Consider the following 24,335-nt stretch of genomic DNA (forward strand, 5'->3'; position numbering starts at 1 on the left):
CAAACAAGCTTACACTGACAAATGGATCGATTTATTCCTTTTTTAAATCCATAAAAGTCCCGCATACATTTCTTTCAGCAAGAATTTTGCACGTTCCAGTGATATGCAAAGGCCGGTTCAGACGCCGAACTTTTCATGAACCTAATATATTGAACTAAGTACATGAAGAGTTCGGCGTCTGAATCAGTTAGGAACGCCTGGGAACGCCTAATTCAATTTGGAACGAATCATCCGTTTTTCCCGCCTAGCCCCGCCGGGAAGTTCGACTGTGGAACGAATTCGGAACGGCTTTGATTCACACGCCGGACTTTTCATGTTCCAAACGTAAATTATAATGACGTAAAATGACCATTTTTCTCCTTTTGAATTCAGTTCGGCTGGAATTAGGATCGGCGTCTGAATCAATTCAACCGGTCTATTAAAATAGTTTGGGTCGGCCTTTGTTCGAATTAGGATCGGCTCGGCGTCTGAAGCATCCCGCCGTCTAGGTACGCGGGAAACTCCACCCCTGGCTGGCCCGCATGAGGCCCCGTATGGTCAGCGGGATCTGTCTGCTTGGAAACTTACATCAGGTTTGCGCAAAACCTAAGAAAACCCCCTTACGGTTAATTCGCAATTTACGCACTCAATCAATATCATAGGAAAATGCAGCTACCGTATTTATTCGAATAAGCGCCCAACCTCGAATTAGCGCCCACCTCGAATAAGCGCCCATCCTAAAGGCCGAAAAAGTTAATAAGCGCCCAGCCTCGAATAAGCGCCGACCTCGAATAAGCGCCCACTCTCAAGGTCCAAAAGTTTAATAAGCTCCCAGGGCGGTTAATCGAATAAATAAGGTATTCCCTGCGGTTTATGGAAACAATCTAAATACCCGCTTTGAAAGTGCTGGTCAAGGTAGCTTTGGCTCCTGGCGTCGTAATGTTCTAACTTTTCAGAGTTCAGTCTAAAAGAATAAAAGAAAGACCATTTTAAATAAATAATGCATCGTCATTTTTTAAAGACAAGTTTCTCTTTTTTCATTCTTGAGGTAATTTGTAGGGTAGTTTACGTCACCCCTGGAATCAGTGGATGGCGTGAAATAAAATCGGCGGAACTTCCCTGCTCCAGACAAGCAAAAATTCGTTCGGCAGCTAACATTAAAATTTCTCTCTAAGACTAGTTTTAAGGTTTTTCAGTTTATCATAATCAGCCAGATGATGGTCATCGTCATCGATCACGGAAATCACGATCACGAAGGCTGCCTTGAGTTCTCAGTACTCCTTTGTAGAGGCAACGACAGTCATCCTGAGTGGTAAAGGATTTTCTCCATTTGTTTTCTATTTCAATGGTAAAACCCTTGTGGAAGACGCGAGCGGATAAGGACCCGCGCACGTGGTTTTCTTTTCAAATATTTTAAAAACCGAACTCCAGCTTTGGCGCCTGAAGACGAGTTGGCCTCAGCCACAAAAATGTCCCAAGAAGCCTTCCGAGGAAACAGTCGACGAGAGGCTTTTGTTTGAGGTTGGAGAGGCCTATATGGCTACCGACAATACGATATCTTGCAGCTGCAACAACTAATTCAGTTTTGAAAAATAAACTTTATGATAGGCTAGCTTGGGCCCTTAATTTTCCTAGTGAATGGAATGAAGAAACGAGATCAGTGTGGGGACTTGGTTCTAGTCACGAAACAAGGCTTGGTCACATAGTCAACTAAGTCTGAAAATTGGTTTTAAAGTATGGCAACGTGGCATTGATTTTGAGACAATTTTGACGGGAAATTCATTCGCAATCTGGCTTCTGAACGACAAATGTGGTCAATTTATTGAAAGGGAAGAACCATGGGATTGTGTAAATGTCCTAAGAAGAAGGTTACTACACAGTTTTGCTTCGAACATCGCGTTAACGTCTGCGAACATTGTCTGGTTTCAAATCACCCTAAAGTAAGCTATCTAAGCTTTGTGTTTTTAATGTTATGCGATGTTTATTTTACAGGTCTTTTATCCACTATCAGTCGTAATAGTTGCACTTGGAATGATATGCTATGTAATAGATTTTATGCTCGTCATGATGCATTTTAATGTTACAATCATGATACAATCCATGTATAACGACTGATAAACATGCAAAGACCAGGAAGAAGACTGCGGACTGCAGACTGCAGACCAGGTGTAAAATGCAGTCTGAGTGTAAAATGAAGACTGCAGTCTGAGAGTAAAACGCAGGCTGGGTGCAAAATGCAGAACAAGACGCCTAGAGTCGTTTCCGTGGGATGCGTTGGTCTATGGAAGCATAATGGCGTTCTATCTGAATTTGGAAAAATTAGGGAAACCGGAAAGATGTGTCATGTTATGAGCATCAATGAGTAGGTTACCTGTATGGGTTGGTTTAATGTGCTTATGACTGAATTTATAGTAGCCTGCGTGGCAGGCTACTATTTCTCCCCAATCCACAACCCCTTTTTGCTTCCTCCCTATCCCCTACCCCTTTCGTCACCTGCTACGCAAGCTAAATTTATAGTTGTCAGTGGTCGCAAGGATGGAGTTGATCTTGTTTTGATCTATCGCTATGTAGTTATTTTCGTAGCACGATTTGGATAAGAAAAAGAAGTTATTTTGCATCAAAAAAAGCTTTACCCGTGTAACTTAAATTGAAATGTTAACGGAAACAGGTAATGGAGAACATGCACATAATGCTCTCTGATTAACCTGAACAGGAACTATATGTATAAAGATATGTCATATCTTGGTAGTAAGTTGCCGCAGGTAAATTTTTCAAAGAGAAATAAATATTGTAGTTTTAGGTTAATGGAACAAAACAAAACAAAACATCCGCTTGCTTTATCCAGGGTCGAACCCAGGGTTACAAAGTTCAATAAAGTTCCAATGTTTTAATCCAAGAAGAAAGTTTAATATTCCAAGATGCTCTTGATACGGTTAAAAGTTAATTGCAATGGGTTTCCAAGGTCTCAAAGTTAACATAGTTCCAATGATTATCCCTGATTCCAAGGTATAATAAGTTTACTAAGGTCCTGATCCGTGTCCCATCCAGAAGTCCAATCCATGCCGAAAGCGAGTTGTCGATCAACGAGGACAACTTTTTCGCGCTTTCACCGCCAATCGTCAAGGGTACGAGTTGAAATTTATGCGATTTAACCTCCCATCGTCAAGGTGTTTTCAATAAAATAAGAAAAAAACTGAACTCTAGCTGTGCTCGGCAAAAACTGGCAAACTCCGAATAGAAAAATCTATCGGAAATCACGGCCCGCAACCAGACGCTACTAAAACCTTATGAAAAAGCTAGACCTAAACAAAAAAGAATCATGAAGCGAAGAAATAATTTGGCTTAGGAAGCCTTTTGTGACTTACCAGTATCCCGAAGGATTTCGCTGGTTAACAAGCCATCCTTAACCATGAGTGGGAAAACTCAAGGGCGACAAATTTGGCAAGGAACGTTCTGATTTCAATGTTCTTCAGAGAAAACAAATCGATTAAAAATCGATATAGATTTTGTACAATCTGATTGGTCAGCTTGGAAGGAGAAATAATCGATAAAGATTTTACACAATCCTATTGGCTGGTTTTGCAATTTTGGGTACAACCGAACCGGATTTTTACCATGGGAGTGCCACAGGCATCCCACGGAATAAGGACTGCTGACTTGGGGTAAAATACAGACCAAACATAAACTGTAGTCGCGATGGGTTTAAGGGCAAAATAAATACTGCAAATACATGCAAACGATCACTTACTTGCTTGTGATGTGCTTTCACAAATCCATTCCTTTGTTCTCTGGAAGGTCATCGATGACCCGAAAACATAATTGCAGTCTTCAACCTTTTTTCTGTCCTAGAGACCTCACGCTTCAACTTAAAAAATGAAGTTTTCAATACATGTGACCATGAATAATTGGCACAACACTAGGGTATTTATGCTTAAATAGCTGCTGACCCAAAATACTGACCCGAAGGAATAATGGCGATAAAAAAGGGAGTAAATCATTCCAACAACAAAGAAAGATGTTCTGCAGTAAATTTGGATGATCTTCTTTGAAAGTATTGCAAATCAAGGTACGCAGACTTCAGCTGTTCGGACATTAAATTTTATTGAAACTTCTGATGAACGTGCAATTTACTGCGACTAGAAAGCGAGGTGTGTAAATGATACCAGGTAGCCATTTGGAGAAGAAGCAGCACAAAATAATGTTTAAAAAGTCTGCAGTCCGCAGTCTGCGTTTTACCCTTGGTCCGCAGTCTGTGTTTTACACTGATCATCTTAATTTATGAGATATCTACAGTTTTGATTCAATCTCCGTGCAAGCAGAGCCTACTTTTGTCTTCTTTTTAATTGGTCTGAACTTCTGAACTAGTCAACCTGTTTCTTTTGGCCAGACTGCTTTTTTGTGTGCTAACATCTGTTTAAACACATGCATTTCATAAAGTACAGTCGACTCCCGGTAACTCAAACCCTCTATAACTCGAACCTCCCATTACCTCGAAGTAATTTTCAATCCTCTTCTGATCGTTTTCCATACAATTTTACCCTCGATAACTCGAATTCCCGATAACTTGAACTTTTTTCTATTTCCCTTGAGGGTTCGAATTATCAGAAGTCGAGTGTATTATCTTCAAGACACTCATCTATCAAGAGGAAATGCTTGTCTTGCAAGAAAAGAGACTAGATTAGTAACTTACTCCTGGGCAATATTGCACAGGATAAAGGCACATGTACATGTAGATACTGGAGTAAAAATATTAACTTTAGCCTGGTTTGAAGGTGAAATGCAACAAGGGACTCTGTATATTTATTTCTTGTGTTTTTTCCCCAGTGCATAGTTAAGTCCTATCTACACTGGCTTCAAGACAGTGATTACAATCCTGTATGTACTCTTTGTAATGGCAGTTTAGCAGAAGGAGATGTCGTTAGATTAATTTGTTTTGGTAAGGCCATACATTTTACTTACATGTAGATTGAGGTTGATGTTGTTCTAATTCCAAGACATTTGTAATTTTAGGACCCTTTTGCTTGAACACTGGTTATAATTGCTAACCAAGGGTTAAAATTTGAACCCAATTTGAATAGTAATCATTTTTAACATTCCACTGCTCAAGCAAACATTAATGTTATGAGCAAAAGATAACTTTGGAAAATTAATGAACATCAAGTAAAAAACTGATCATTAGATAAAATAATTCTCATCATCAGTACTGTAGGTAATGCACGGAGGACATTGGAAAGAATATGCATACTGATACTAGAATTCAAAGGGTTAAGGACAGCCTCTAGATGTTACTTAAGGTGTCCATACCTTCATCTCTGAGGAAAGACTCAATGACATTTCATAACCTTTAGTTATTTGTTTCTAGGTATGAAAATTATTGTTTATGGGACAGTAAAAATAATAGTGTTCCATCATCCCCTGTTATACAATGTACTGTGTTTAAAAGCTGAACACTAGTGCGCCAGTATCTAGTTTACGTACATTAGAGCGGTTTTCATTTGAGTGTCGAAAAGTAATTGGTTTTGCACTTTCTACACGATGCGATTGGCTTAAAAGATTCGCGCCACCTTTTCATCCAATCAGAAGTAAAACCAAAGCCAATTGTGATGCGCTCGCATGCATTTTCCCGCGCTTTGCGTCAGCCACATGTAATTACTTCGAGTTTTGATTGGTTCAATGTATTGTCTGTGTCCTATGTGATTGGCCAGAGTAATTACTTTGGTTTTGGTTTTACGACACTCAAACGAAAACCACTCTAGCCTGAATTCCATTTTTTCTTCCTTAATATAGATGTGTTTCACTGGGGATGCCTGAACAGTTATGCTTCAAGTCTTCCCACAAACACAGCCCCAGCTGGATATACTTGCCCCAACTGTAAGGTGAGTTTATAGGTTGAATATCCCCGGGCACTAGAGTTTATTCTTTGGTTTATCATGTAAACATCATGAGTATGAGCATTCACCAACAACAGTGAATCTCAATGAGCCAGTGACTGAATAAAATGATTAAGACTACTGTCAGGCCACCCTTTCTCATACTCCTGCCATTAGGTTACAGTCAAACCTCCCCGGAGCAACCATTAATACTTAACATCTACAGTGTAGGGTGTATTTTGTATAGGTGATCTCTTATGATGAGAGTTCAATGGTTACTTTGGGAGATTTGACCACAGCATTTTAATTGTCTAGATCATTAATTTTTTTTTTCATTTTAGTCCAGCAAGTTAATCTCACTGTTTAAAGAAGATAACAAAAAGATATAAACATAAATAGTTCATATTGCATGTCACTTTTTCCACATATAATTTGATAATTCCCACTGTTATAAGTCTAATATGGTTATATTTTTTATTATCTTTTCTTTATCAGGCAGCAGTATTTCCTCCTGAAAATCAAGTCTCCCCTGTTGCTGATCAGCTGAGAAAAGTGTTGTCTACTGCACCTTGGGCTCGGGTTGGACTTGGGCTTCCTGTGGTCAGTGTCTAATGCAAACATGCTCTATGGACTGTGAATAGAGTTGTGATGTGTCGTACATTTACCTACAGTAGTCCATGCAATTAGATTGGGAAGTTTAAACACCTTACAATTTCTGAAGACAAGCTCTGGACTCATATTTTTCAAAAGGCCTTTTTGATGGCCTTACCATGTATGTGAGAGCTTACATGTATTGTAGGAGGGCATTTTTGTCAGCAGACATTTAAAGTGCGCACAGGCTTCATAGTGAATGATGGATTTGTGAAAGATATGGTGCAACTTTTAAGTCTGAAGACAAATTTCTACAATGTGACCATTTAAATGAAACCTCTTTTTACAGTCCTTTCACTTGTTACTTACTTGTTCTTCAGCATTAATAATAATAACAAAGTGAAATTTGACATTTTGAGAGTTTTGACATTGTATAGGGTGGGGGGAGGGAGACCTGACAGATATAATTTGAAAAAGTTGCCCTGTTTTATGAGGGCACCCAGACATAACAAGAAATTATGATTATACTGCATCACTGTCCCAAGGACTTTTGCCCAGGATTGTAGCTTAATACTTGCTTGAAGATAATGGTAAATGTCTTGAAGAAAATAAGCTTTGAAACAGATTCATTATTATCGATTCTTTTTTACACTTGATCAGGTGCCAGCTGCTAGTACCAACAGTGCAACTGTAACAGAAAGCAGACTAACAAGACATGATGCTGATATTGGTATGTACAGTTGGATGACACATTGTAGTTGATAGCATTTCTGCCAGCAAGTTTCTTAATTTTACATATAGATGTTATTGTGGGTGACCAGAGGACCCCCAGGGCTGGACAAACTTCATTTCAAGACAGGGCTTCAGAAAAAATACCGTATTCCAACTCGACCCTCAGACAAGCATCAACTGTTGGACAGTTTTGCAATTTTTTTCTGTTTCACAATCAGCAAAACAAGTTCCCATAAAAGTAATAAATTACATGTAATCCCAAGAATGAACTCCACAACTGTAAAATCTTGAAAATTATTATCTAATTAAATTTATTTCGATTTTGTTTTGCTTGCATTATTAGTCAACTCTCTCTTAATGTACAGACACCTCTATAAGACAGAGACCCCCACAGCTGTAGAGTTGGTTCCTGCCTTTCTTTACCCCCTTTATTTTACTCTTTATAGGACAGAGATTAGTCTAACCCTGTCCAAAAGGTGTCCTTCGTAGAGAGAGTTGACTATATTATTTTAGTCTCAAATAAACACAACAATTTTGAAGGCAATGTAATTCAAGGCACCTTCATAAAATTCAAGCCACCTTTTGAGATCCTTACAGTTTTTCTGAGAGTACAGCCTGTGATTGCATCATGGGTGCACAGAGTTTGCTGATCTTTTTGCAACGTTTTTATTTGAATGTTTTTTTTCTCTATGCAGTTTCTCACGGGGCAAACACACTCAGAGCAGACATCACTGGTGGACACACGGACAGTGCCCTTAGTACTGGCTCACACCCAGTCACACTTGGAAGTCAATCATCGCCTTATGCTACCCCTGTTAGTACTAAAACAGAGCTTAGAGCAACCAGAGATCACCATGTGGTGGATGTACATCAACAGAATACTGTGGTACCACCCCCACAGCAGGCTCATGCTCGCAATGAAAAACCAAGTAAGCTAAATTAATATCCTTTACGCTTCATGCACATTTATACGATGAGGCTGCAGCCAGCTGTGTGTTGTGGTATAAGTTTTAGTAGACATCTTTAGCATGTATGTTTTGTTTTTCCAAAGTAGTCCATGTGATAATACTCTAGAGAACTGTTTCATTCAAATTTAGTGCGTAATTCTGTAAGCATAAATTATGAAAAGACAGAGCGGTAACTTAATTGGAAAAAAAGAATATGAGCTATCTACATATGCACAGTGGACCATGTGCAGCTTGCAGGCAAAGATCAGGTGCTGTGGTGAGAGGCTATGTCTTTCAGCGCCTTTTCATCTTTAGCCCAAAAAAACTTTGTTCTATGTTTTTCTCAACCCTGGGCACTAACAACAAAGTGCTATAGGGTTACACTGTCTTGGTTGGGTGTTTTATTGTGTTTTAATCTCAATAGTATTTTCTTGTACTTGAAAAGCCTAGTACAGCTGTATAATTATGTGTGAGTGGATTGCCTAGCCTGTGTACAGACTTCCCCCCCTTCCTCAGAAAAATTTTTTTCTGAGAGAGGGGGGACGTCTGTACGCAGGCTATGGGTTGCCTAATGCTACTCTTTGTCTTCCTTATGTAGTTTATAATCAAACTTACTTAATGTAGATTGTGGTCGATATTTGTAACTCTGTTTAAAACAAATACTTGCTCAATGGCACCAATTCTCTCACCTGTCCTAAAGTGAACAGTATGATTATTACACTTGGTCTCCCAGCATAACAGGCATTGTCTTGTAGTTCAGTGTGGTGATGGGATTTTTTTTCCTTTCCTTTTTTTTTTGTGTTCGGCAGGGTCTTCCACTTTTCTAATTAACTTTTAACCCATTCGCTCCTGGAGATTTTGCCGAAAAACGCGTTTTGAAGCTAGTCGAGTGGTTCTCTGGTCACTGTCGTGCTATAAAGAGCTAAAACTTACCACAAACTGGTTTACAGGTCGAACACTTCGCGGCCTTCTGATCCAGATGCAAAATATCAGCTTGCGAAGTTTGGGCATGCGCAGAAAGCAAAATTTTCGTTTTGGGGTTTAAAAAAGACACAGCAGTCTTGACTTTTACTTTTCGCTTTCTCTCCTCCCTTCTTTTTTTGCTTTTCTTGCCTCATTTTTTTTTTTCTCTTACTGGGCATTTAGTAGGCTTGATTTTGGTGGGAAGAGTTTTTAGGAAAGCTTTTAGGATCTTAGGATTAGGCGAAAGGAAAGGTAGGTGGGTAATGGAACAAGATTTTCATGGAGATTTTCAGGTCAATGTCACGTGGTTTTTTGCTTGTTTCTCCGGTGCCCTTGACTGAATTGTGCTCATTCTGGTATGGTTTGAAAGCTCTCTTCACTCTGCACAAGTTAGTGAAGAAAGTTGTCCTTGACCGTTAAAACTGATGACGTCACAATGGGTAGAAAGGACCTGGATCCGCACGGGCGGGTACGGGCGGTTCAGGGGCGAATGGGTTAATTTGTTGTGCCAGTTTATATATATATGTATGGACCCCACCTGTGATCATCAATAATACTCTACTGACCCCCACCACCTCCCCCTAAGTTGATCTATAACAACCAAATTTCTGTCCTTGCAGGCACTGTTTCAAGAAAAATATTCAACACTCGGGACAGCACAGTGGACAGCATTCCTTATGATCATGACGAGAATAAATATCAAAGACGAGGAGCCATAGACTGGTTTACAAGGTGGTTCTGGTGAGTTTTAAATCCATCATGATTACAAGTTATTACAGCCAACCATTTAATGTCAGCACGATCTAGTGTTCTTACACGTTCGTATTTTGAGCGAGTTTTTTAGCTCCTCGACGTAACGTGTCAAAATAAATGATTGATTGACTGATGGAAGTAGTTTGCCTTCAAGTCTCCTCTTTGAAGACAATAGAGAAGGTACAAACTTTGAATGCAGTGATTTCTGGGATCATGGGTGTATAGTGATGATCTGTTGTTGGTATTCAAGGAAACCATTAACTAGTCATAAGTATAACGTTTCGGTCCACTCAAATGATCCCAGAAAATCGGTGGGCCGTAATCATGTACCCATTACCCTAAAAGTTCGTGGATTGGGGAATACATCTTACAGGCACTTATATTTCGCTCTTATGATCTAAGTTTCTTCAAAGTATGTCAACTTATGCAGGTTACCTGTGCACAGGCTCTTTGAATAAAATTATTAGATATTTTATTGTCGGGCCTAGATGAGAAGTAGATACCTTGCGATGCTTTTCCTTGTGGATTATCGTTGTGTAGTTAAAACCATTTCAGTCATAATGTAATACTGGCCAAAGGGAACCAGTCGCGAAAAGTGATGAAAAAAAATAGTTTTGTGCAAACGCTCTGCTAAAGAGATGTCATTTGAATGGTAACACCACAGGATTTTGTCAACAGATATTAAATTATTTTGGGTGAGAAATAATCTTGCCATTGCTTCGTCTAGGGGTGAGAAGGTTCATCGGAGTCGATTGTTTTAAGAGCAGGAATTTATCATGTTCATTTGATTCTAATTAAATAGTTTAACCTCTTTATTTTTCTATTTTCAGGTCTCGGAGAACTCGAAAGCCGGGTCCGGAGGATCCAAATGCGTCATTAAAACGTACCACTATTATATTAATCATCCTTATCCTCGGTTTCACCACTCTTGTGGTACTGTTCACACGAGTTGGGCGCGGAATAGCTGATAAAGACCCATTTCTCGACCCTATGGCGAATCCCAACATAAGAGTCGGAGACGCCAATATTAAAAGCGCATAGAGCTCTTGTATTTTACAATTAAATTTCCAGGCCCCAGTTGTTTTTAAGCTGGATAGCGCTATCCACCGGATAAATCACTATTCAGTGGTTATGTGTATCAGGGAGCAAAAAAGAGATTTATCTGATGGATAGCGTTCTTCACCTTTTGAGTAACTGGAGCCATGCAGATACACATGAAAAGTTCAAGTATAAAATAAAGAGCACGCATCTTTGGCTTTGTGGTGAGCCAGCAGACGGTGGCATATTTTTGTCGGTTTACTGAAGATTGCGTGTTAGAATTTTATCTAGAGAAAGAGTAGCGAGACTGGAATTCCGCGTAATCTTTTCTGTCTCAAATCCGGCCAATAATGGAAAAAATGAAAGTACTTTATAAATAGGTTTAATTTGAATGGTCGGCACACTCTGGATTTTTATGTACAGACTTAAAAGTTAAAACTACGTTGTTTTCCTCCTGTGCTACTATTGAAATATAAATGAGTCATGTATTTGTCGTATTTACCGTAGAGTAGACTTTTAATGGTTCAGGAATTAGTCGAAGAAGTAAATAAATGCTGTTATTATACATTGTACTCATTATCTGTCGTCTCACTGGCTTAGAGCCTACGGTTAATTTTGAAAATCAGCGCCACCTACAGATTGGTCAGTTATCTGTAGTTTACGTGCGCAATACATTATTTCCAAGAACAATGTCAAACTGTGTTATCTGTGATGTGTTGTACAGTTGTTATTTTCTTACAAACAATGTGTAATAAAACATTTTAGATTCGGTTTTTGTGATATCCAGAATAATCAAGGGTTCGCGGTAAGTGTTATCAGTTGAGTCGAAGGGCGAGGCTGAAAACACTTTCCTCGGCCTGGATAACTCCGGATATAGCGAAAAAATAGCACCAGTTCTGTGGGCTACCTCGGCAGAAGCGAGGTCCCATTACCCCCTGCGCGCCTTTGTTCCTATCCCCAGTCCTCTAGTAGGACAGAGAGGCACCCTCCCTCTGAAAAACACCCTCCTCAAAAGAGTACTTGTGCCATAATCACCCCTCTTAAAAATAATAAATTATAAATACCGCAGATGCTTTCAAAACTAACCCCATCACTCATATGTATGAATCAAGGCAACTCACTCTCGTTTTCAGTTGATGAACATAAAAACGTTTTATTAATCTCTAACTATATTTCTACTCACTGAACTCAAAACGATAAAATACGCAAGCTAACTGACAGCTGTCTCTATTCTTGTCGCAATACGACCTGTGCATTACACAGTTAAGCGCAAACCAGTCCTAGGATTGTGGGTAATCTTTCACCGGCATTCTTTGCCATTATTCTTCTTGAATCGCTCCCATCCTCCATCAATCACTTGACTCGTTGTGAAACGAGTCTTACATTTGCTTTCTCCTGTCTCCGTTTTAAGAAATGATTATCCTTAGAATTACTTTCCCTGAAAAAGAGAATAAAACAATACAGTGGAAAACTGTACATGTAGCTTAGAGGGCCTCCAAAGTGGTGAACTCTGTTTGAGAGGCAGACACTGTGATTGGTTGAGCCGCGATAAGTAACTTATTTTAGTGTATTAGAAAGAAACAACCATGGTGCAGGTTGAGAAGTTGGTCGCGGAGTTGGTCACGTATTGACAGCTGACGTTATCTGGATCTGGATTGGTTAGGTCATTGGTGGGCGGAATGCAAAAACACCGGCTCTTATAGCAGGCGCCCCCTTTCCTTTTCCCTTTCGCACTTTTGTCCCCCTCCCCTTTCAGTCGCGCCGCAGGCTATTAACAAATTTGGGATAAAGTCGATGTACATAGGACTGTATAAGACTCTAAATAAAGCATTGTCTTGTCTTGTCTTGTCTTGTCTAATAACGAGTGACTCACCTCCCCCTCCACCCCCCCCCCCCCCCCCATCCCACTCCACCCTGACTTTTGCCTCTTTCCCAGTGCTAGAAGGAAAGAATCTTAAGAACGAGTTTGTTCACTGAGTAAGCTACCTGTGTTAGGAGTTGTTCCGTCCGTTTGCACGTAGCTAAACGTTTGAACCGGTTTCAAACTTTGCGCATCAACTCCCAATAATGCGAAGCAACATGCAACGACAAGCAACTAGCTGGGTGTGAAAACAAACGCAACATAAGTCCAACAACGTTGGGAGTTGTTGGCCAACAATGTTGCGTTCGTTTGGATGGGGCTTAACATGACATGGAAGTTACTTGTGCCTAATGTACGTGACCGTACTAGTATTTAAGCTAACTAAAGCATTTGTTCTCAGTAGTTGGCTTACGCAGTCGGTATTACGGTCCTACCTGTTATCGTTTGCGTCATCTTCTATTCACTTTACGTTGCTGTCGCCATTTCTTCTGGCCGGAATTCAATGAAAACTAATTCGAGAATTATTCTTGGAATAAATAAGCCCAAATTTAAAGCTGAAAAAAAAAAGACATTTTCAGATAGAGAAACAAGAGGAAACAATGAAATTGGAGTGTAATACTGCGTAGTAGTCTACTATCCATTTCATGGGTTAAGTAAAATCATTCTATGCATCTCATACAGTTAAGGCCCTGTCAAACATCGAACTTCACATATGCCATGATATATGACGAACGAGCCCGATGCTAATGATTAAAGATTAATCACTAGAGTCTCGCTCACTAGCTAGCCGGCTTTAGGGTATACGGTAAAAGGGGCGACAAAAACAGTGCACCATTGCTGCAAAACTAACGAGTTGAAAAGAGATGTTGCGCGTTTTACTAGCCACATTTAAACCTGTCTTGCAACAAATCAGGTTGTTACAGGTTGCGAAAATTTGTTGCAGCAGGTAGAGAGTAGCTCTACTCAGTTTTGCGACAAAATCTGAACATTCCGCGCGTTTTACCTTGTTTTGCAGCAATTGCAAGTGACGTAAGTCTGGTGTGACTCCCGCTTAATTTTATCCAATCAAATGTCAGTAACCTGCAACAGTCTGATTTGCTGCAAAACAGGTCGGTGGCTAGTAAAACGCGCAATATTGCAAAACAATTTTCATGTTTGTGTTGCCCGTTCTATCGTCACTGTATCGTAGCTTTAGGTTCGTCTCATGTGATGCATGTTAGACGTATATATATGCCGCTGGCCCAGGTCATCTCTAGTATAAATTCGGCCACTGTTCGCTTCTGTTAATACCACACTGAAGCCAATGAACTGAACTTACCGACTGAGACTTTTCCTATTTTAGTTCCAATTTCCTTTTCTGCTAGATTATTGTAAATGAAGCCAAGGAGAGCCAATGCAAAAGATGCACAGTGCAGTAACTTTAGACATAAAAAGAAGAAATATGTCAGAAGTATGTCAGCTTGAAATTCCATGTCCCTGGCAATATACAAAGCGAACTTCTATTAAATGAATTTTTTGTTTTTGATGATGTCTGTCAGAAATGTCATTTCTTTTTTTCTCTTTTATATATGGATTGCTTATTTAATTGGGTGGGTAGACTTACACATCAGCGAACCACATGAGCGTGTTTGGAAAAGATCCTGAAACTTCCCGAAAGTTTGTCATTTGCGATCTCCTATACTTACCAGGATAGAAAATGTAAATTCGTGAGTCGAGTTCTCTGGCATCTCCACGTTAATAATCGAAATAAAGTCGTTGGTTAAGGCTCCAAAAAGAAACGAAGCAATGGCTAGTGATAACGAAGTATAGAGTTCTTTTCGGTGAAGTTTAATTCCTCGGAAGTTAAACTGGAAAACAAAAATGTGATCCTGCTATTAGTAACTGAAAATGAAAGTTTGTTAGGTAACTTTCCCTACTTACCATCAGGGCATATCTCTGCCTCCAACATTTAATAAAAGTCGTGGAATTATTTATAGATTTACATTCCAGTGAGATCAAATATACTAAACAAAAAGAACTTTATATTATAGCGCGCAATACCCAATGACTCATGTGACGTCAAATGAACGAGTCATCAATGTTGTTCGTCACTTAACGCGCATTGGATTAAAACGTTCGAAATTTGTTTTAACGTCGGACAACTAAATAAAATAGAGTTTCGTTTCCTTTCCATTTTTATTCAGCAAAGTAGCCTTTTTCTTTTTTACGCAATTCAGTATAATTAGATATTAATGTAAAATGTTGTTAAGACGAAAAACGACCTATGATCCTTAATGAATTCAGTGAATTACATGGTCGAATCTCATGTTAAACCTGTTTCTTTTATTTTATGGTGGAAAACCAATGGTTATGATAGCAGCAGTTGCAAATTTTCCTGAAATTTGTCCCCTCAAAAAAAAAGAACATACATTTGCGTAAACAGCTATTTCGAGAAAGTGCACGCGACAAATCGTGGGTGGTTTTGAGTTCACTGTTCTTCTAAGAAATTTGAAAGAATTGCACGAGAGGCCATGGACGTATGTTCGTGAGTGATATTAATATCTTAAAAGGATCCTAAAAGAAAGCAACAAAAGTAGGTTAAACAGTAGGTTAGACAGCTACAATGTCAGAAAATATCCCATAGATCTATCCCATATTACCTTTCGGGATTGTCGCGTGCACTTTTTTTCGACAACCTTTCTCGAGATGTATAACCATGGATAATAGAAAGTCTTTCTATTATCCATGGTATAACTGAAATGAACAGAACGTTTTTTTCGTGCCTTTGCGTGCCGTTGGGAAGAAAAAACATAACAACGAATGACGCGCCTCTCTGCGCCTTCTCTTTGTAAGCGCGCGAGGTGTTGACCAGCGGTAGCCTGATAAACAAAGATACTATTTCATTTAATAGTAACGAAAATAAAATGGCCGCGATCACAGCGTTTTGGAACCGCAGAGGAGTTGTAGGCTCTCATCCGACAGATCCGCAGTTGAACTCTTCCAGAGAAAGCGCCGATACAGGTAAACTACTACCTTCATGCTATGGACGTCTTATATTATGCATTAGATTTTGGTTATCAGGAATATGTTTGAATACACAAGCTTACATTTTGCGTTCTTTTTATAACATTAATTTAGTAACATTGTTGCTGATAACACTTACCTCAACGTTGATTATTCTGTATATCAAAGAAAGCGAATCTATTAACGATTGTTTAATTATACACTATTTAAAGAAAATATCGAGAAACACTTCTTCAAACGGAACGCAGTTTGGCCTTGCATTGGCTATTGGACATCATGTATTGCGCGCACAACTACCCCCACAGATTAGTCAGCTATCTGCTGGCAGATAACTAGCTAATATATATATGTAGGTCGTGCTGATTTCTAAAATCAACTGTAGGCATTTGGCCAATGAGAAAAGAGATATTGAACACTATGTATGATAATTGCTGCTTAATTTTTGTTTACAAGAATGAATTTAGGTAAAATTTTTTTGGCCTTCCAACTCTTGGTTAAAATGCAGAAAACCTTGCCCACTAAACATCAGATGAGAAAAACCTGCTCTCACAGTCATAGAGTTGTCTGATTTGCATAGTAAATTCGGACGTTAACTGCAGGAGTTTGGGATCCCGAGTGCACTTGTATACCTTGTTCTATAAGCACGCTAGTTACTTGAAATCGGTTGGAGGAGTGTGGGACTGTGGGAGCACTAGTGTACCTCGTTCTATAAGCACACTAGTTACTTGACATCGGTTGGAGGAGTGCAGGACTGTGGAAACACTAGTGTACCTTGTTCTATAAGTGAACTAGTTCCTTGACATAGACTGCGGGAATGTGGGACTGCTGTAGCGCTAGTTTTATGCCAACTTAATATTCATTTGTAGCAACTGCAGGAGCACTCATTAAACTCTCATACATTCAAGTACTTGGCATAATACAACACAACTGTAGGACTGCAGGAGCAGTTTTTCAAGTATGTGTAAGACATTCCGTGGCATTCTGCATTTACACTCAACTGTGTTATATGGTTCTGATTTGGATGTAATCTTTCATTCCTTATCGCAGTAAAAAAAATGGAAAATTTTTGAAGCCATGAAATAAATATTTGTGGTAGTGGGTTTCGAATTTTATACAAATTAGGCACATGTATCATATGTGTGGGAGGCAGTGATTGATTGTGTGGTCAGAGTGCAAGAAATGCAACTCAGCTGTCTAAGGTTCAAGTCGCAATAGAGATGCCTCCCACCACTCCCTAGCCAAGCCAAGCCTCCCTATCCAAGGTAAAGACGCGCAAGAGCCAAAGGCCCCATTGGCCAGAGCTTATCCCAGTTTCCTTAGCATGAAGCATGCCTAGGAGTATTGCTACTTCCCCCTGGATAGGATGCTAGGCCATTGCAGGGTTCTGTCCCCTCCCCCAGCAGTATATTCCTGGTACCCATTTACACACCTGGGTAAAGATATACCAAGTGGGTAAAGTTTCTTGTCTAAGAAAGCAACGCAACGGGCAAGGCTTGAATCCTGGACCTCCCGATCCAGAGTTCGAGTTGTAAACTGCTTAGCCTCACATGCCCCCACTGATAATGATAATAGTCTGGTTTGTTTTTAAAGTGGAGAAAGGCTAATGATTTATGAGCTTTTTTAGAGTTTAGAAAATACAGCTAAAGCCCTTGATTATTTATGATTTGCCATTATCTTTGCAGAAATCATTATTAATACCATAAGCAGGCTTGGAATTGTTCATCGTGAACTAAAATTACCTCAACTGTGGTCAGAAGCAGCTATTATCAAGGCATTAATCTATAAACATGGAAACACACACAAGAAACAAAAGTACTTCCAAGGTCTAAAAAGGGTAAGATAATGCCGTCATTGAAGAAGTTACTTGCTACTGAAAGCAACGTGTTCACACTGAATGCATTACCCACATTGTACCCCAGAAAGAAATTTCACATGGTTGAAAGTTGAAAATCATTGCTTGCTTTTGAATAAGAAGCCTAGGATGGCCTCCTTTACAGACTGGGCTTGTCACACAATCCTACCCTTGGTTTTCACGGGAGGGTTGTGGTAGAGGATACAATATTGAAGTGACTTTTTTTCCAGGTTATCAAGTGCTTAAACAGACTTGAAGAAATGGCAATTTATGATAAGGTGGCTGATCTGAAAAACACATTTCCCAGGTTGGTGGTACAGTATATGAAGAAATATTACAAATTTTGTAATATTTCTTTCTGTAGGAGACAAAATACAGTCTATATATTTAAGTTGAACCACTGTGTTCAAATGCTTATTATTGCTAAAGCTGTTTTAAATTTCAATCCATGTTCCTGTTTCTTTAATTTTAAATCATCAAGACTAAGTAAAACAGACATTTTATGAGCATCAAATTGTGAACCAAAGACTTAACCTGAATTTGCTTTGTTAGTGCTCAAATCTGAATTCACATTTTACAGTAGCCTTGGGTTACAATTAATATTAACCCTGCTTTGAACAACCCAGCCCTGCAGGTTGAAGAGTAACAAGTTGTCCTTTTATTCTGTTACAGTGCAGCACAAAAGTATAAACTTAAGTGTCCAATGCGTGGACAAAATGCTTGCATGTGACTAAACATTCAATCAACTCTTGAAATCATGGCATGGTGGGTACTAAGTGTGTGCTAATAGTCAACTATTGTTGTTTGCAGGTTATCAAAGCGTCGCACTCTTGCCCCTGAGACCATATCAAACTCCCCTACATTTGGAATGATCATCAGTACTCTTGGCTGCCTCATTGGATCTGCCCAACTTTTGTTACAGGTCTTTGTTACATTATACTGTAGGACCAGATTTCCATTTCTACTGTGAAAATTGGAAGTGTTTTAAACAAGAGAAATGAATGAAATAATGAATGTATGAATATCATATATACATTCTGAACCTTTTTTATTTCTTGTGAATAGACTAGTTGCATGCTGCATTCATTTTTCTATTTACAAAATCAAAGTTCCTCCATTTCCCTTGCTTTGCAAATGACTCAGACCCAACATTTTAACTTTAGATCATGTTCATTAGGCAAACATTGGAGATGATATACATAATGAGAAATGTTAAAGGCAAAGTTCAAGCAATTTTAGATATAAAAAAATACATGTTCCTCAAGTTTTGACCTTACACTACAGTACTGCTCAAAAGTAAGTTGACAGTCATTCATGTCTTGAGAATTGAGTCTTGAGTTTTGAACTTTCAAGTCGAGAAATAGTAAGTGTACACTTTTATCCTTATCCTTATCCTTGTAGCTTTTATCCTTTTATATCTTTGTGATACATGTAGGTGAAGTCAACCTGTCAGGAAACATTTCAGTATCCTTTCTTTACTTGCTTCTACTCCATGGTTATCATATTGATTTGTCTTTTCAATGGCATTGATGTAATGAGGGTGTGAATACCAGAAAGCACTCCTTCAGGAGGGAACCAAGAACAAAAGCCTAAGAGGAATTAACAATATTATTATTAACAATAATTATTGTTATTGGGTAAGGTTGGGTAAAATATTGTGATTTTTCAGTGGTGAAGAGATTACTTATTTGCAAAAGCTGAAGGCTGAGGCAAAAAATTGATCCACAAGACAATTACAAATTGCAATCTTTATATTTTTTACCTTTCAATATTTTATGGTGTTTGTTTTTTAATGAATATTTTCGGGAAGGAAAGTGATCTGCAAGGGCTTTTTACGCAAGAGGCATCGCAAGAAGGAGAAAAGCATCCTTTCATTAATATGCATGAGCAGAATGTTATTGGCAGCCAAACACAGTTGAACGACATTGCGAATGAGCACACCATTATTTCTAGGCAGTTATTTGCAGGCCTCATAGTGGACTCTTGGCCTATGAAAAGGAAGAAAAATTTGCATCGGATGATAAATAATTTTAGGTTTTTTTTTTTTTCAAACATGCGTGCTTATCATCACCCTATCTGAGTAAATATGATAGATTGCTATTTTGCATTATCGATGTGTATAGCATTGCTACTTGACAGACCATAGCCTTTTCAAGGGTGGCACTTTACAGTCAGCTATTTGGACAGCCTTGGAACTGCTACTAACATTTTTGTTTTAGAACAGTGTACTGTGAGACAATCCACAAAAATCATCATACAATGCAACCAAAAGTTTCAGTATGTATGGCTTAAGAACTTGTATTACTTGTAGTTCTTAACTGCCTCTAATCCAAGTGAGTGTTAGGGGAATATTATGCTCTAAGAATGCACTCAGTCTACACAATGAACATTATTTGTTGTCTTTTCTGAAGGCAGGTCAAAGCTTGGGCTACTCAATAGTACCCTATATGTTTGCCATATGTATATGAGTTTGTTTTATCTACCCCATTTATGTTGGTATTATCACACTATGAAACACAGCCTTGACTGTCATAAGATGTTCATGTTCACAGTTGGCTTTTGGACATTTCGTGACATTCCACTTGACGTGCTGTTCAAGTTTAAGTAGAATATGGTAAGTGTTACAATATGGCGCATACTGTATCCACAAGACTGTTTTGCATGTACAATTTACTTTACAGTTCAAACAGAGCCTTTTCAGGCTGTACTTTTCAGATAGCAGAAACTTAAGGGATCTGTAATCTCCCAGAAGACTGGGAAAAAACACAAATTTGTCCTTTCTTTTTTATTCGTAGCATTCTCTGCTGGCCTCTCCCCTCACCTTCTTAACTTGTCATGAACACAAGGACAGGGACTCCCCGACTTTGTTTGAGGGAAGGGGTGGCTGTAGATACACCAGTTTTTTGAAATTTATTTTTCCTCTGTAGGGTTCTTGTCAGAAGTTTTTTGCTAGTCATCTCAGAATGCTATGAAATTATATTTCCATGGCTGAACGTTGTAGCAGATCCAGAACAGGTTGGTGATTTTAACAGATATGTCAGCTGAAGCTACATGTATTACTTGATGAAAAAAAATGCCTGGCACTGCCTTTGATTGTAATAAGGTATAGGGAATCTTTTAATTTTTTCAGGTAGCCAAATCTGAAGCCAAGGATCTTCCCAAAAGTATTGAAACATGGCTTGAAACTCGGAATAGCCATCGCACTAAAGACACCAGGTTTGTTTCTTTTCAATGACTGTTTTCAAATGTAAACAGATTCGCCATTTAGAACATGACAGTAATATGTTGATGATGCCATAATGTTGTTGGTTTATTATTACCTATTGTTTCCCACCATAGTTCTCTGAGCAGGCAACATTACAAAACTCAGCTTATAATGTCAGGGTAACAATGTACTGTTACTTATGAATGTTGACTACTTGCTGACATTTTTTTTCATAAATTTGTATATTAGGAACTTTTTCTTTCTGGGCTAACAAAAATAATTGCTTAATGACTTGTCCCTTGAAACCTAGCCTCTGGTGCTGCATGGAGAAGGAATGCATGCAAAGTCATGAGAAGATCTGTGTGAGAGGCTACTTGAAACTATTTCTTTTTGTTTCACTTAAATCTCATTGTTTCCCTAGGGTCCCTACTGTTCCCCTTGAGACAGGCATGGAAAAATAGATAAAAATCTCAAGTACCCAATAGGATGCAAATTTATGACATCTTAAACACTGGGCGGGTGCTCTATCCACTGAGCTATGGAGACACTCATAGAGCTCGAGAAAACTGTTTGGTGATAGGTGAAAATAATGGTAAATTTTAACTGTAGTAGTGAATGAAAAAGTACTCTGCGAGCAGTGGTTTTTTCCAGGCCGGATACTACGCTACGAAGGGAGAGGGTAGCGTCCTGTAGCCTGGAAAAACCACTGCTCGCAGGGTAATGAAAAAGATGTTTTCTTTCACTACCAAGCTTGAAATTTACCCTTTTTTACCAATCAACATCTCCCATGTAAGCTGAGACAAAAATCTTGGTATACAGCAAGGATGATCTTACCATTTTGGGTGGTCTGGTCTAGGTATGCATCCAAGGCTGTCACTCATTTGTGCACTACCTTAGCAAAATGTACTTCAGTCCGAGATGGAGGTTAGCACATGGTGCCCTAAGATGCAGTGTTCATTGATAATTCTACTCTTCTTGCAGCAAGTTTCGCACTCCATGTCAAAATATTTTAACACCAGGAACTCTGGACAAACTTTTTGCGTCAACTCCGAGACACAATCCTAAAGGTAACATACAAGATTAAAAATAGAATAGTTACTCTCTTTTTCCTCACACTTAGATAATTTTTAAACTCTGTCAACAACAGCATCGTCACAAGAAAACTTTCTCCTTCACTTATTTTGTTGCTTTTACTTCTTTATCTCCATTGTTAAGCACCACCTCAGTTAACCTCCCTCGTTTGAAAGAGATGCACGTCCGCCATCCCCACCACGGTTTCTTTGGCTGAAATTTCATGTAAGCCCCAGGGCGAGAAAATATGGTACGTAGAAATTCTCTTATGACCAACAACTAATTATAAATTATCAACTTTTTGTTCATCAGGATCTTTTCCCAGGGAATTTAACGCAGAAACTCCACCAGGAATGTCTTATGATCTTGGAAACAAGTCTTTCATTCTTGACGAAATCAGCAGTTCAATGCAGGGTAGAGAGTTTGCCGCAGAAACTGGATCAGGAATGGCTTATAATCTTGGAGAGTCTTTCATTCCGGGCGAAATCAGCAGGTCATTGCAGGTTAGTTTCTATAAGTCAGTACTGAGATTGCCCGCTGTTTAGTTACTAGAAGCCAAAAGGAGCGTAGGCGGTTAAGTCTAATGGAGTACCATTATTAGATGCCTCTTATAATTGTACGTATGTAGAAAAGTATGTAAGAAAGATTAGAGCAAGAACTTTATTCACTCGTCGAAGCAAAATGTTTCCCTGTAAAGGCAATTGCTAATTGGAAACATACTATTTGCAGCTCTGAAATCCAATTTAAAGGGGCAAGTCCTTCATTAATTGATTGAATTTAATCTCTTGTCCAAACGTCTGCTATTCGGTTTTCTAATGTTCCTAATTCACCTACTGACGGTAGTAAAGTTCAACTGCGTGTTTCAGCTGTACGAGTCCAGTTGATAGGCCTAAGCCTGCGAACAAGCTTTCCATTTGGTGAAGTCGCGAGAAGTCATGCGAGAGCGGCACGCGAAAGGAGATGCGAGAGCAAGAAGCGAGGAAAGAAATCTTGCGCCCCTTGCGGCTCGCTTAGCTCGCCAGAAATGGAGAGCTTACTAGTACAGGCTCGTTGCAGGTGGTCAGTCACGTGGTACAGAAATGCATTGCGACGTGTCTTGCTTTCCATCATGGCGGTATTGTACCACGTGACTGACCACCTTCAGAGGGCCTATTTTTCCCGCCATTATTGACGTGGAATTCTGACAATTCGCATCTCTGCTATAGGATTTTGATGCGCAGGTTGGAGAACAAAATATCACCTTCAAACGAAAATTAGTTGCTGAAAACACCGAGATAGCTACAAAGCTGCACGCGTTAGCTGGAGATCAGAATGTCAACCTCGAACGAAAATTATTTGCTGAAAACACCAAGATAGCTACAAAGCTGCACGAGTTAGCTGGAGATCAGAATGTCAACCTCGAACGAAAATTAGTTGTTGCTGAAAACATCGAGATAGCTACAAACGTTCACGAGTTAGCTGGAGATCAGAATGTCACCCTTGAACAAAAATTAGTTGCTGAAGACACCGAGATAGCTACGAACGTTCACGAGTTAGCTGAAGAACAGGATGTCGCCCTTAAACGAAAATTAGATGCTGAAATCACCCAGATAGCTACAAAGCTACACAAGTCTGCTGAAAATCAGACTGTAATCCTCAAACGAAAATTAGTTGCTGAAAACACCAACATAGCCTCAAAGGTGCAAACGTTAGCTGAAGATTGTTTTGCACGAAAGGATAATGTTGTCGATTTAAACAAGGAAATAACAGAATTACCAGCCACAGAAGAAAAGAGCAGAAAAATAACAAAGAAACATGAGACAGACATAAAGCTTGTATTGCCTAGAAATGAATCGAAGAGATTTACATTGCGTAATAGGATTCACATTTATAACAGCAAACGCTGGAAGGAGTGTAAAGAAAAAGCTCTCCGAAAAAAAGAGAAACAAAGATTGTGTCGAGGAAGACTACAATCAAACAAGGGTAAACATACCATTACCACACGAGAAGGGAAAGATAAAGCTGAGACTAGTGCAAGATTGTCAACTGCTGAAGACTTTGTTGAAAATCAAACGTCTTCGTTGTTGGGGAATTCATTCTCTTGTCATGCAAATTCGAAACATCAGAAATCAATGAAGTTTAATTTTTTTATTTAATGAAAATACGATCGACCCGAAATATAGAGGTGGACTCCGCGCAATGATCTACAATCAAGAATGGTATAAAAAACGAGTGTTGTTGCGCAAATTCGCATTTTTTTGCGCGCGCTTTCAACTCTTGCAGTTAACGAAAGAGTTCCTGGAAATGCAGCTTGAAGGTTATGGTAATACCTCTTAGGCCTAGGCCAAACGTCTAACTTTTCATGAGACGATCCAAACTCTCATTTGGGTCGACCGAAATTAAGTTAAGATCGTCTGTTGTGTCAGACGTCGAACTTAGGACGCGTCGAACCAACCAACTGGATCAGATAAAAAGTGAATTTTCTTCCTAA

General features: G+C 39.1%; 3 protein-coding genes across 3 annotated transcripts; 2 read left to right on the forward strand and 1 right to left on the reverse strand.

Annotated features, from left to right (window-relative positions):
* Positions 1-1,701: 1,701 nt before the first annotated feature.
* LOC140943089 (zinc finger protein-like 1 homolog) lies at positions 1,702-11,445 on the forward strand. The gene is made up of 8 exons (XM_073392147.1): positions 1,702-1,919; positions 4,804-4,915; positions 5,767-5,855; positions 6,345-6,449; positions 7,101-7,170; positions 7,868-8,101; positions 9,703-9,823; positions 10,666-11,445. The coding sequence occupies exons 1-8, from the start codon at positions 1,818-1,820 to the stop codon at positions 10,874-10,876; spliced, it is 1,044 nt and encodes a 347-aa protein (XP_073248248.1). The 5' UTR covers positions 1,702-1,817; the 3' UTR covers positions 10,877-11,445.
* A 485-nt stretch (positions 11,446-11,930) lies between these two features.
* Positions 11,931-14,776, reverse strand: LOC140943131 (uncharacterized). The gene is made up of 5 exons (XM_073392191.1): positions 14,655-14,776; positions 14,420-14,581; positions 14,053-14,152; positions 13,169-13,288; positions 11,931-12,311 (listed from the first exon to the last, which is right to left on the reverse strand). The coding sequence occupies exons 1-4, from the start codon at positions 14,655-14,657 to the stop codon at positions 13,200-13,202; spliced, it is 354 nt and encodes a 117-aa protein (XP_073248292.1). The 5' UTR covers positions 14,658-14,776; the 3' UTR covers positions 11,931-12,311; positions 13,169-13,199.
* An 861-nt stretch (positions 14,777-15,637) lies between these two features.
* Positions 15,638-24,000, forward strand: LOC140944772 (uncharacterized). Its single transcript, XM_073393879.1, has 11 exons — positions 15,638-15,734; positions 17,420-17,571; positions 17,820-17,896; positions 18,400-18,511; positions 19,025-19,053; positions 20,126-20,203; positions 20,517-20,604; positions 20,720-20,805; positions 21,776-21,861; positions 22,178-22,368; positions 23,071-24,000. The coding sequence occupies exons 1-11, from the start codon at positions 15,638-15,640 to the stop codon at positions 23,998-24,000; spliced, it is 1,926 nt and encodes a 641-aa protein (XP_073249980.1).
* The last annotated feature ends 335 nt before the right edge of the window (positions 24,001-24,335 follow it).

Source organism: Porites lutea, chromosome 7 (genome assembly GCF_958299795.1).
Source record: "Porites lutea chromosome 7, jaPorLute2.1, whole genome shotgun sequence".
Classification (NCBI taxonomy): Eukaryota; Metazoa; Cnidaria; class Anthozoa; order Scleractinia; family Poritidae; genus Porites; species Porites lutea.

Excerpts from the sequence above, each read along its gene's own strand:
- LOC140943089 (XM_073392147.1), top strand. The coding sequence starts at position 1,818 with ATGGGATTGTGTAAATGTCCTAAGAAGAAGGTTACTACACAGTTTTGC. Across the intron at positions 1,920-4,803 it reads TGGTTTCAAATCACCCTAAA|TGCATAGTTAAGTCCTATCT; the intron begins GTAAGCTATCTA and ends TTTTTTCCCCAG. Across the intron at positions 7,171-7,867 it reads AAGACATGATGCTGATATTG|TTTCTCACGGGGCAAACACA; the intron begins GTATGTACAGTT and ends TTCTCTATGCAG.
- LOC140943131 (XM_073392191.1), bottom strand. Across the intron at positions 14,153-14,419 it reads AATTTACATTTTCTATCCTG|TTACTGCACTGTGCATCTTT; the intron begins GTAAGTATAGGA and ends TTATGTCTAAAG. Across the intron at positions 13,289-14,052 it reads AATAGGAAAAGTCTCAGTCG|CTTTAAATTTGGGCTTATTT; the intron begins GTAAGTTCAGTT and ends TTTTTTTTTCAG.
- LOC140944772 (XM_073393879.1), top strand. The coding sequence starts at position 15,638 with ATGGCCGCGATCACAGCGTTTTGGAACCGCAGAGGAGTTGTAGGCTCT. Across the intron at positions 15,735-17,419 it reads CAGAGAAAGCGCCGATACAG|AAATCATTATTAATACCATA; the intron begins GTAAACTACTAC and ends TTATCTTTGCAG. Across the intron at positions 17,897-18,399 it reads CTGAAAAACACATTTCCCAG|GTTATCAAAGCGTCGCACTC; the intron begins GTTGGTGGTACA and ends TGTTGTTTGCAG.